This window comes from Fragaria vesca, linkage group LG7 (genome assembly GCF_000184155.1).
Source record: "Fragaria vesca subsp. vesca linkage group LG7, FraVesHawaii_1.0, whole genome shotgun sequence".
NCBI lineage: Eukaryota > Viridiplantae > Streptophyta > Magnoliopsida > Rosales > Rosaceae > Fragaria > Fragaria vesca.
In genome coordinates, this window is record NC_020497.1 from 19,337,260 (window position 1) to 19,349,671 (window position 12,412).

At 39.3% G+C, this 12,412-nt stretch overlaps 3 protein-coding genes and 1 pseudogene across 4 annotated transcripts; all 4 read left to right on the forward strand.

The window, feature by feature from the left end:
- The first annotated feature begins 288 nt into the window (after window positions 1–288).
- On the forward strand, window positions 289–3,038 carry LOC101290812 (glutamate dehydrogenase 2-like). The gene is made up of 8 exons (XM_004307719.1): window positions 289–476; window positions 569–682; window positions 1,272–1,568; window positions 1,654–1,770; window positions 1,856–2,106; window positions 2,214–2,289; window positions 2,375–2,461; window positions 2,562–3,038. The coding sequence occupies exons 1-8, from the start codon at window positions 369–371 to the stop codon at window positions 2,745–2,747; spliced, it is 1,236 nt and encodes a 411-aa protein (XP_004307767.1). The 5' UTR covers window positions 289–368; the 3' UTR covers window positions 2,748–3,038.
- Window positions 2,767–4,361, forward strand: LOC101296727 (annotated as a pseudogene). Its single transcript, XR_185365.1, has 3 exons — window positions 2,767–3,670; window positions 3,789–3,926; window positions 4,087–4,361. The product of XR_185365.1 is annotated as an uncharacterized LOC101296727 (transcript).
- A 1,558-nt stretch (window positions 4,362–5,919) lies between these two features.
- Window positions 5,920–7,441, forward strand: LOC101297017 (polygalacturonase-like). Its single transcript, XM_004308961.1, has 4 exons — window positions 5,920–6,369; window positions 6,495–6,784; window positions 6,887–7,112; window positions 7,217–7,441. Exons 1-4 carry the CDS (start codon window positions 5,920–5,922, stop codon window positions 7,439–7,441), a joined length of 1,191 nt encoding a protein of 396 aa, XP_004309009.1.
- Window positions 7,442–8,787: 1,346 nt separating this feature from the next.
- LOC101297306 (probable LRR receptor-like serine/threonine-protein kinase At4g36180-like) lies at window positions 8,788–11,673 on the forward strand. The gene is made up of 2 exons (XM_004308962.1): window positions 8,788–9,571; window positions 9,722–11,673. Exons 1-2 carry the CDS (start codon window positions 8,788–8,790, stop codon window positions 11,671–11,673), a joined length of 2,736 nt encoding a protein of 911 aa, XP_004309010.1.
- Window positions 11,674–12,412: the final 739 nt, after the last annotated feature.

The following is a 12,412-nucleotide window of genomic DNA, read 5'->3' on the forward strand; positions in this document are numbered from 1 at the left end:
TTGATAAATGTTAATGCCAAATAAGAACACACAAGTTTCAAGTGAAAATATTTCCCTGAATTTCTGTGGCCTCCTTTCGTTGACCATTATTATTCACTAATCCCTATTATGGTGGACAGTGAAAAATTACTGTTAGATTTTTGGATTAATTGACCGAGCATTCAATCTTATCCCGTTTCTTATGATACCAGTAATTTTCTGAGCTGTTGTTTTCTCCTATATATACTCACCTACCACTGCCACTCTTTTTCATCTACCTCTGCTCTCTTTGTTCGCTTTGCAAACTCATTTTGGTTTCTGGGTGTGTTAAAGTTTCAAGCTTTTTTTTGTTCTCTTTGTTTTTCAAGTCTTGGGTTTCTTAGGCAGACATGAACGCCCTCGCCGCAACTAGCCGTAATTTCAGAAACGCCGCCCGGCTTCTTGGGTTGGATGCTAAGATTGAGAAGAGTCTTTTGATTCCTTTCAGGGAGATCAAGGTTCTTGTTTTTTTTTTCTTTTTGGTTTTTGAGCTTTTGATGATCATTTATGTTTGAGAAAACTAATTTCTGGTTTGATTATGATGATGTAGGTGGAGTGCACGATTCCCAAGGATGATGGGACATTGGTGTCGTACGTTGGATTTAGGGTGCAGCATGATAATGCACGTGGTCCAATGAAGGGAGGGATCAGATATCATCCTGAGGTTGGTTTTTCTTGGGTTTTGATGATCAGTTTGTTCTTGATTTGGTACTGCATGATATATGTGATCTGGGTTGTGGTGGGTTTTAAGAGTTGGAAGTCATAAAGTATTGGTTTCTCTTAATCTGTTTGGGTTTTAAAGGTTTGAGCTTTTTTCATGAAGCCAATTTTTGGATGTTTCTGTTTGGACCCTGAAATAGTCCCCAGTCATTATTGTACCTTTTAGTCATGAGTGAAATCAGTTTTGATTTCAGACTTTTGGGAACTAATAGTGAATTCTTGGTTTTAATCATTTCTTTGATACAAAGAAGTTCAATTTTGTATTAAGAGAATGATACTTTTTAGGTTCCTGTATTTAGGTTCTTTTGGCTTCAGATAAAAAAGTCAGCTTGTTTTGCCTAAACAGTTCATATGTAATCATACAAAGGCCCTGTCTTTACTGAGAGCGCTTGGGCCTATTTGCCAGAATCATGTGTTTCTTCAAGACAATATGAATTGTTGAGCATTTATTTCCCAGTACAGACAAATTGATGTGCTTTGTGGTTGAATTCTGTACTGAAATTGTTTTTTTTTTTTTTTTCCGGGGTATGAAGGTTGATCCAGATGAAGTAAATGCCCTGGCTCAACTTATGACATGGAAGACTGCTGTGGCAGACCTTCCATATGGTGGAGCAAAGGGTGGAATTGGATGCACCCCAAGGGAGTTGAGTAAGAGTGAGTTGGAGCGCCTGACTCGCGTCTTTACTCAGAAAATCCATGATCTCATTGGAATTCACACTGATGTTCCTGCACCTGATATGGGAACCAATGCTCAGACTATGGCATGGATTTTGGATGAGTACTCCAAATTTCATGGTCACTCACCAGCTGTTGTCACTGGAAAGCCAATTGTAAGTACTAATGCTGATAAATTCAGAAATCTGTTTAAAATTTAGTGTCAGATAATTAACCTATGGATTAATTATGTAATTTTAGGATCTTGGAGGTTCTCTAGGCAGGGAGGCTGCAACTGGACGTGGTGTTGTTTTTGCAACAGAAGCTTTGCTAGCAGAACATGGGAAGTCAGTGAAGGGCTTGACTTTTGTTATTCAGGTACTTATGCTCGATATTGACATCTCTTTTTTGTTAAAAGCTTCTGTGATCAAGTGAAAGATGTTTTATTGGTGAACTTTTATAGGGTTTTGGAAATGTGGGATCCTGGGCAGCACAGTTCTTGCACGAGAAAGGCGGAAAGGTTGTTGCTGTTAGTGACATCACTGGTGCAATTTCAAACCCAAATGGACTAGATATTCCAGCGTTGGTTAAGCATAAAGAGGACACTGGGAGTTTGTTAAACTTCAGTGGTGGAGATGTCATGAACCCCAATGAACTGCTTATACAGGAATGTGATGTTCTCATCCCTTCTGCTTTGGGTGGAGTTCTCAACAGGTCTGAGCTTTAACAAACTCACTGCTTTCATTGTTGTCTCTTGTAGAATGATAAATTACACATAATCCCCATCATTTTACTTATGTTCATTGATTTCTGGTGTAAAGGGAAAATGCTTCATCAGTGAGAGCCAAGTTCATAATTGAGGCAGCAAATCATCCTACTGATCCGGAAGCAGATGAGGTATAAATGCACTCTTCTTGTTTTGGGGTATTAAGAGGAAAATATATGGTTGGGGATCCTGATGAGTGAGTTTTGATTGATGCAGATTTTATCTAAGAAAGGAGTTATCATCCTCCCTGATATATATGCAAATGCTGGTGGTGTGACTGTCAGCTACTTTGAGTGGGTTCAGGTGACCATGATACAACTCTTTTTCCCCTGTTGATAAAGTTTTTGAGTTGTGTTTGAAGATTAGGGAGTTAACATAATATGTTCAAAATTTGTCTTGGCAGAATATTCAAGGTTTCATGTGGGATGAAGAGAAGGTGAATAACGAGCTTCACAGGTACATGAATAAGGCATTCCAGGATATCAAGAACATGTGCAAGACTCACGATTGTAATCTCAGAATGGGTGCCTTCACATTGGGTGTGAACCGGGTAGCACGCGCAACTCTCTTGAGGGGTTGGGAAGCATGAGGAGCTTTCCTAGTGATTCTGTTGGCAGTTTTTCTCTTTCCCTCTCCCTCTTTTATAGGGTCACTGCCAAAAAAAACACAGCTTTGAATCCATTCTTAGTTACCTTAAACATTCCTGTTATATTTTTCTACCTTTGTGACTTTTTTTTTGTCAGCATTTGTATGCCTTAGGAGGGATTGATTTGTTTTGAAAATTCCTCTCAATGTGTGAGAAGATTGAAAATCATATGCAATTTAGGTTAAAGTTAAAGTTGTATCTTTAAATCTTTATGTTTGAGTCAACATCTTTTATCCATCCGATTTGTCAGTGAAAAGTGAGCTTAAAATCAACTGCAGTAAAATACAAATGGTTGAAGCAGATGCAGTACAGTTTGCCCATAACTATCTTCAGTGACAAAAGCTGTAGTGGGAGGGAAAGATAACTTTTAAAATTTCTAAGCATGGGCTTCCTTCCTAGTCTCTGCTCCCTATCTATAAGGTTTTTCAGAAATTTGAAAAAACAAGAAACTGAAACACCAAAATATCAAGAACTACACAGTAAGAGAGCTAAGATAAGGCAATATGGCTTCCATTGCCATTTCTGCTTCTTTGCAAATAGTGTGTGGCTCTGGTTCACAACATGTAACTAAGAAACAACAACCTCAGGCCAGACCGCCTCGCGCTCTGGGGACTAAAGAGGCCACTCATGTTGTTGCTCTCAATGTGGAAGCTCAAAATGGTTTGAAACTAGCAGAACAAGAGAAGTCCAGTTCACTTGTAGATAGGCCAGAGGCAGAGAGTGGTGCTGACTATAAATCGAAGCACGCTTTGGATACAGAATATCTTCTGTGAAATTTAGTGATGAGAGGTGGAAGAAGGGGACATGGGATTTGAATATGTTCGCCAGAGACGGCAAAATGGACTGGGATGGTATCATTGAAGCAGGTACAACATAGTTGTCTTGTGCTTTCAATGCAATTTTCATTTTCCTCTTTGCTTGGATCCAAATCATGCTTCTTCATATTCATGCTTGCTGATTCTTTCACGTTTGGAATAATATCAGAAGCAAAGAGGAGGAAATTTCTTGAACTTCATCCAGAAGCTTCTACCAACGATGATCCAGTACTGTTTAGGACCTCCATCGTTCCTTGGTGGGCATGGATAAAGAAATCACATCTCCCAGAGGCTGAGCTGATCAACGGTTCGATCCCAAACTTAGTTCATCATTTCAAATTAGCTAACAAACTACTGTGTCACACACATTGTGTTGGCTACTTTGGTCTAAGAAGTGAACCATCTAGCATTTGCTTGTGATTACATACTATAATTGGTTCTGAAAAGTATTGTCATGTTATATATAGGTCGAGCAGCAATGGTTGGGTTCTTCATGGCATATGTAGTAGACGCTTTGACAGGGGTTGGCGTAGTTGGACAAACTGGTAACTTCATATGCAAGGCAGGGTTGTTGGCGACAGTGATTGGTATAATACTGTTCAGGCGGACCGACGATTTCAATAACCTTAAGAAGCTAGCAGATGAGGCTACTTTCTATGATAAGCAGTGGCAAGCTTCTTGGCAAGAAGAAAATCAAAATGGAACGAGTGGCTCTACAGAGAAATCTGGAAGCAAGAGTTAGATTTAATTTTTGACTGAAATGATGTATACATATTATCCGTTCCCAGAGTACGTGGTGTATGTTATTTGTATACATTAATCCTTTTTGGCTTCAATCCACTCACCACCTCCAGACACACATGCATACACGTACATTTGATGAGAGTCATATATGACTACTACGTCGCCTAGCTCCAATCTGCTTAATGCAAACATTCAGTGTTTTTTATTCCTACAAACTAAAGAACAAATAGAGATCAAACCTAACATCCATCAGTTCATGGAAGAATCTATGAAACATGAATTATGCACAACCAGTACTTCAAGCTACTGAATACCTGAACTGGCAAAATTCATCTAAGTCCTTCGGGCGCTTACGTTTTTTGGCTTCCCTAAAATAGAATATTGAAATGTTGCTATATATATATATTTTATTTTATTTTTTTAAAAAAGAACCGGTGTGGTTACCCTTAAGCCTAAACCTTGATTAATGAAACCATAAAATATAAAAGGGGAAGGGGCTCTTCTATAGTTAATTAGTCTACATTTTCCTAGTAACTGTTGGAGAGAACAATATTGCAGTTCCAGTCTTCCAGATTTCCAGCTAGATGGAGTCCGATCGACTAGCTAGCTAATTGAGTCATAATATAGATAAAGTACTGCGTGAGTGGTTCATTAATGGAGTAAATTGATGATGGCCTAAACTAAAAGTCACCATGCCATGAATCGAAGAGACCAGGTCCCTTGCGTACAGAATAACAGATGAACAACAAGCCGGATGGATGTCACATAGAAAGTCAGGTACTTTTGGAAAATCGGCTCAATGATTTGGAGGTGATCATGGATCGGATCGATGCGCAGTGAGGAAAGGGCTGCTTGATATTAATTGATGCATGTCAGATCGATATAGTTCTAGCTAGTTGACCGGTGTTCATGGCTGCCCTAGTGTTAGTCCGGCGACTCCTCCGCCTGATACTCCTCCGGGGTTTCCTCCACGTTACACATGCGTATTTGCATATGCTAATGGCAGAAGAGTGAATGGAATAATATTACATGCAGGATCGTACTACGTACTGCTAGCTTTCTTGATCAGGAAGCAGTGCCTAGCTTGTTAATCAGGTCATTCCCTACGTAAGCTCGATCCATCATCTGCCTTTTCGATTTTTAATCCCTTAGTTTATTGAGTACTAAATTCATGCTTAATTTCTTCCTCTCTGTATGAACAATCTATCTGTGTGTGTATATGCTCTTAATTATATATACGTACTCGTATATATATAAGCTATCACATGCATTCAGATACGTCCGTACACATGAAAACCAAGAGAACATGTACCGGAGCAAACAATGTGCCACTACAATAACACTTCTTCACCATTGACTTTGCCTTTATCGTATGATAAGCAGGCATCCATCATTTTCGATGAAATGTGCTCCTAATTATAAAAATGGATGGAGAATAGATAATGTAATACTAGATCTATATAAGTACCTCCAAATTGCCTCTTTCAGTTCATAATCAAATCCAAACATTCCTTCCTTGAGTTCCTTCCACCTAAACTGATCCATAAACCAGAAACATGGCTATGATCATCAATCACTGCGCAACCCTACTACTTATCTCTCTTTTCTTGTTAATATTATCGTTTGGGTTATCGAATGCAGCCGCAACTTATAATGTGATGAAATATGGGGCAAAAGCAGATGGGATCACAGACTCAACCCAAGCATTTCTCAAGACATGGGCAGCAGCATGCAGCTCTCGCCAGACAGCCTTCATGTACGTCCCCAAAGGAAGGTTCTTGCTGAAAGCTGCAGTATTCAGAGGCCCTTGCAAGAGTAGGGTTCTGGTTCAGATAGACGGAACTCTCATTGCCCCTACTGATTATCGCGCTTTGGGAAACTCCGGCTACTGGATCTTGTTCATTAAGATCAATGGACTTGGCGTTTACGGTGCTAAACTCGATGCCAAGGGAGCTGGCTTTTGGGCTTGCCGGAAATCTGGAAAGAGCTGCCCTGTTGCAGCTAGGGTATGATCTAATCACTCAAGAATATCATTTAGTTGCATGTTGGTATATAAATATGTAAGTATATATTACTTGCTTGATTAGCAACAGATTGTTAACTATATAACTTATCTTATATATATGTGCAGTCGATAACGTTCAATTGGGTAAACAACCTTGTGATAAGTGATTTAGTATCCATAAACAGCCAGGAAACTCATCTTGTGATCAACAGCTGCAAAAATGTGGTGGTTCGAAACGTTAAGCTGTCTGCTCCGGCCGACAGCCCCAACACTGATGGCATTCATGTGCAGGGCTCAACTTGGGTTACTATCACCGGTGCAACATTGATGACCGGAGACGATTGTGTATCGATTGGTCCGGGCACCAAACACCTCCACATGAACAAAATCATGTGCGGCCCAGGACATGGTGTAAGGTAACATATCAAGTCAAAATCTGAATCAAAGTTGGTAATTAGTAGTAGTGATGGTTTTGATTCATATATGCATGGGTGCTTAAGTTTTTATTGATGATGCAGCATTGGTAGTCTAGGCAAGGATGTGAAGGAAGCTGGGGTGCAAGATGTGACGTTGACGAATGCAGTTTTCAGTGGATCGGATAATGGAGTACGAATAAAGACATGGGCAAGAGCCAGCACTGGGTTTGTGACCAACATTCTCTTTCAGAACATCGTGATGAGGAATGTTAAGAACCCCGTCATCATCGATCAGAACTATTGCCCAAGTAAAAACTGCCCTAACCAGGTACTGTAGCTAAATCACATACTTACATAACATATATTCAGTTTAATTTCTTTATAAGTGCCATTAATCTTCAACTAATCTATGTAACATGCTTGAACGTACAGAGTTCTGGTGTGAAGATTAGTCAGGTGACATACAAGAACATACAAGGGACGTCGGCGACGGCGGAGGCAGTGACATTTGATTGCAGCCCAAGTAACCCATGCAGAAGGATAAAATTGCAGGACATCAAGCTTACGTACCTGAATAAGGTAGCCACATCTTCATGCAACAACATTGATGGAACCAGCACCGGAGTACTCATGCCCCAGAGTTGCGTCAGAAGTTGATGATTACATATGTTTGATAAGGAGCTGTAATTTTGTTTCACTGTTATGAACTTAAGATTATGATTTAGTGGCGAGGGGTGGGAGTAGTGCACACCGGCCTGATGGATTTGCAGTTATTATCCAAGCTTCCATGGTTGTGTGTAGCAGTAAATCCCATATTTTCCTTTGGATGTATGGATTAGTTTTCTACAGTTTGATTCTTTAGTAAATTGAAAACTTACCATATGTAGCTCGGTTTCAAGATTGCTTAATAGCATTGTCCTCAAACTTCAAGCTGTAGATGTTTGTAAGGAATTGTCCAAACGGTGTCATATCTTTAACCATTTTAATTTTGATGTCTCAAATTTACATAAGATCAAAACGGCATCCGACGTTTTGACCCTAACCAAAGATTAATATTTGAAACCGTTACGAAGGATATCATGTATTACTCCAATTTAGTTAGGTTCATAAGTCGAATACCTTTTTTCAAATTTTACAAGTTAAGATATTAAAAATAAGAAAAGTTAAAATGCACGACTTTCTTTGTTTAAAAGTTTCTAATCAAATTTTAAGTAGCAGCTTAATACTTTTTAGTCTATCGACATTAATCTTCTCTTTGTATAAAAAAAATATAAAAAAATATAAGTAGCAAAATTAAGTGGGCCTGCCGGGGCCTATGATCGGCCTGATCCTGAACTATAGACTCGGGTCTACTTAATTTACTCGTGTCTCTCACTATCATTAGCCAGAGAGAGGGGGCTGCAGCTACACTGCTACAGTGTTTGAAATTCGGTCCGTGATGCCGGCGAGTTACACTGCCATGGTTCCATTCATTAATCGACAAGTAATCTTTCTCTGCTTTCGTTCAATGCAATTTTGCCAATTTTCTTCATCCATTAATCGGGTTGCTTTATTTTTTTTATTTTTGTTGTATTAGTTAATCGGACAAATTCTACTCACTGCAGAAGGAAACAGGAACAACGCTTAGAATTGAACCGGTGAAAGTAGAAGGTGATCCAAATGCAACAAGTGGCACTCTTGATCAGACCAGAAACAAAAGGGTAAGTTTTGCTCTCCTACATGAAGCTTATTGCTTCATTTCCAAGTGTATTGATTGTTAATACATAGAGTGGTACTGTAAATTGTATAAATCTATTGTCTTTTGGCCTGCAATTCAAGTATGGAAGCAGCCGAATAATAGTTAAGTAGTGTTCTTAGATAAAGAAACATAAACAAACCTTAAATCTATCAAAGTCTTGACTTCGGGTATAGCCGGCTGCCGACCCAAAGTTACTATATTATGTAGTTGTGTAAGCTTATGCATCAAAAGCAAAAACATAAAACGAAACCAGATGGGTAGGATCATGGGAGCTACATTACTTGTCTGGTTTCTAATCATTGCAACTACTAGCGTTAGCTTGTGCAATGGGAATCCTGGTGTGGCTTGCAAAGAAAGTGAAAGACTAGCACTTTTGATGTTGAAGCAGGATCTTACTGATCCTTCCAATCGGCTTTCATCATGGGCCGGTGAATCAGACTGTTGCCAGTGGACTGGAGTTGTCTGTGATAACCTAACTGGTAACGTCCGCGAGCTCCAACTTGATGACCCTCATTTCAACTCTTCCTTGGGTGGTAAGGTAAATCCTTCCCTGCTCAATCTAACACATCTCACATACTTAAACCTAAGTTACAACAATTTTCAAACAGAGATTCCTAGCTTCTTTGGTTCTCTTGAGAGTTTAACTCATCTTGACCTTTCACAAGCAACATTTGTGGGATTGATTCCTCATGAATTGGGAAATCTCTCCAGTCTACGTGATTTACGTCTCAGTAGTAATTATATGTTGAAGGTTGACAACCTTCTGTGGATTTCTGGTCTTTCTCAGTTGGAACACCTAGACATGAGTTTTCTTGATCTTAGCAAAGCATCTGACCATTGGCTGCCAGCGATACAAATGCTCCCTTCTTTAGTAGAGTTGCATATGTCTGATTGCAGTCTTCAATACATTCCCCTTTTACCTATCATCAATTTAACTTCACTTGCCATCCTTGATCTTTCTTACAACCTGTTTAATTCTTTCATGCCTGGGTGGGTTTTCAGTTTCAGAACTCTGGTGTCTCTTATTCTCAGTGGTTGTGGTTTCCAAGGTCCAATTCCTAGCAGTAGCACCCCTCACAATATCACATCTCTCAGGGAGATTAGTCTCTTCGCTAATCAGCTTACAAATCCGATACCGGAATGGCTGCTTAACAACAAAGACCTCACTTTATTGGATCTAGGATTAAATTTATTTTCAGGACCAATTCCAGGTGGCATTGCAAACATGACTAGTCTTAAGGTTCTTCATCTCGAGGTGAACTCTTTTACTTCTACCATACCTGAATGGTTGTATAGTTTCCACAATCTTGAATCCTTGTATATTTATAGCAATCACTTGCATGGTGAAATTTCGAGTTCCATTGGAAACTTGACATCGATCATATATCTTGAGTTAGGTTATAATCAGTTTGAAGGGACAATCCCAAACTCCTTAGGGAATTTGTCATCCTTGGAGTCATTAGACTTTTCTGCTAATCAGCTTCATGGAACTCTCCCAAAGACCATTGGCCAACTCAAAAGGCTAACAGATTTGGATATATCTTCTAATTCATTTGAAGGTGTAGTGACTGAAGCTCATTTTACACATCTTACAAGTTTAAAATCCTTCAGAGCAGTAGGAAACTCAATGACCCTGAAAACTAGTCGAGATTGGCTTCCTCCATTTCAACTTGGAAGCATGTGGTTAGATCATTGGCGTTTGGGGCTTGAACTGCCTTTATGGCTTCGAACACAAACACAACTACAGTCTCTAAGCCTATCTGGTACAGGAATTTCAGGCACCATTCCGACCTGGTTTTGGAACATATCTTCCCATCTAAGTTATCTGAATCTTGCCGACAATCAATTACATGGGGAGATTCAATATATATCTAGTGGTTCAGCTTCAGTAATTGATCTAAGTTCTAACCAGTTCAACGGTTCATTGCCTCTTGTTTCTTCCAATGTAGTCAGACTAGATCTTTCCAATTCATCATTTTCTGGATCTGTCATACACTTCTTTTGTGATGCAAAAACTGGACCAAAACTACTTACATTTCTTCATCTCGGGAACAATTATCTCAGTGGTAACATTCCTGATTGTTGGATGAATTGGCTTTATTTGGAAGCCATATCATTGGAAAACAACAATTTGACTGGAAACATTCCGAGCTCGATGGGATACTTGCGAGGCCTGGCAGTATTGCACTTGCGCAACAATCAATTTTCTGGAGAACTACCTCAATATTTGCAGAACTGTACAAGATTGGTGGTAGTTGATCTTAGTGAAAATCAGCTCTCTGGAGTCTTGCCAATGTGGATTGGGAAAAGCAGTTCAAACTTGGTGGTTCTTAGCTTTCGGTCAAATATGTTTCAAGGAGTCATTTCTGATCAACTTTGTAATCTAAGCCGTCTCCAAATCTTGGACTTCGCCGATAATGATCTCTCAGGAACGATACCAAGATGCTTCGGCAACTTCAGTGGCATTGCAAACTTGTCAATGTTATCTGCTTCTCGTAGGTATTTTGATAACTACGGAGTGTATGGAGAAAATACTTTCCTGGTGACAAAAGGGAGAGTAGAGGAATTCGGCAAAATTCTTGGATTTGTAGCAAGCATAGACCTTTCTAGCAACAATTTATCTGGGGAAATTCCTGAGGAACTGACAAATCTCTTCAGTTTGCAAACATTGAATATATCAGCAAATCATTTGACCGGAAGAATCCCTCCGATGATTGGCAGATTGAAGCAGTTAGAATCACTTGATTTTTCTAGGAACCAACTTTCTGGAGAAATTCCTCCAAGCATAATGTTTTTGACGTTTCTGAGTCATTTGAACTTGTCCCACAACAATCTAACGGGACAGATTCCACAAAGCACTCAGCTTCAGAGCCTTGATGAGTCCAGCTTTCTTGGCAATGAGCTTTGCGGATCTCCACTCAGCAAGAATTGCAGTGCAAGCAAGGTGACACCACCAACAATTGAGCGAGAGAGAGGATATGATTTACTTGATGACAAGTGGTTCTACCTGAGCTTGGGATTGGGATTCGCCGTTGGTTTTTGGAGTATACTTGGTTCTTTGCTGGTAAACATGCCATGGAGCTTTGCTTTTTCACGATTCCTCAATAGCATTGTGCTTAAACTTTATGCTGTAATTGTTGAATATGTTTAGTTAGCTAGTTACTTCTGTGAACTGTGCTTCTGCTTTGCTTAAGTCTGTTTCTTGCTTAACTCTTATCCCTTCCCAGGGTGGAGTAAGTTGTTTGTATACAATATTAATGATTATTTATCCTTTATTGCTTGGTAACATGATATAATCTGTTGATTGACCTAACGATTTTCGTATGGTATACAAAACAAAATACGGAAAATTTACAATAGTTGTTCATGTTCTTTCTCTGTTTGTCAATAACACATATACATTGTGCAAATATGAAGCTGGCTATACAAATTATTCTCCTCGTTTTAATGTCTTTGAAGGTTTACACAGTTCTATGATGCACATAGATGTCTGTTACTCTTCTGTTTTATCCTGACACTTTTGTAACAATGTATCTCTGTCTTCAAGGCATGTATTCACACGAACACTATGAAAAATCACAAATTATTCAAACGTTACATGGAAATGTATGCACATAACATTTTGATTCTTATTTTGATACATATATGTGTGTGAATACATATACACTTGTGTCCATGCGGGTTTCACTGTGAAATTCCATGTGAGACAGCATGCATCTCCTTCTCTGTTATTTCTTCCTCTTGAGAGTTGAGCCTGGCGATGAAACGTCTCTGCCATAACCGATGTCATTGGTTGTTGCAAAAGTCATGGTCTCTGTTGAACGTTTTTTCATCTATCTGCTCTCATTAAAGACTCTTTCCTATGGTCTTCCTCTTGCATAACTATGGTA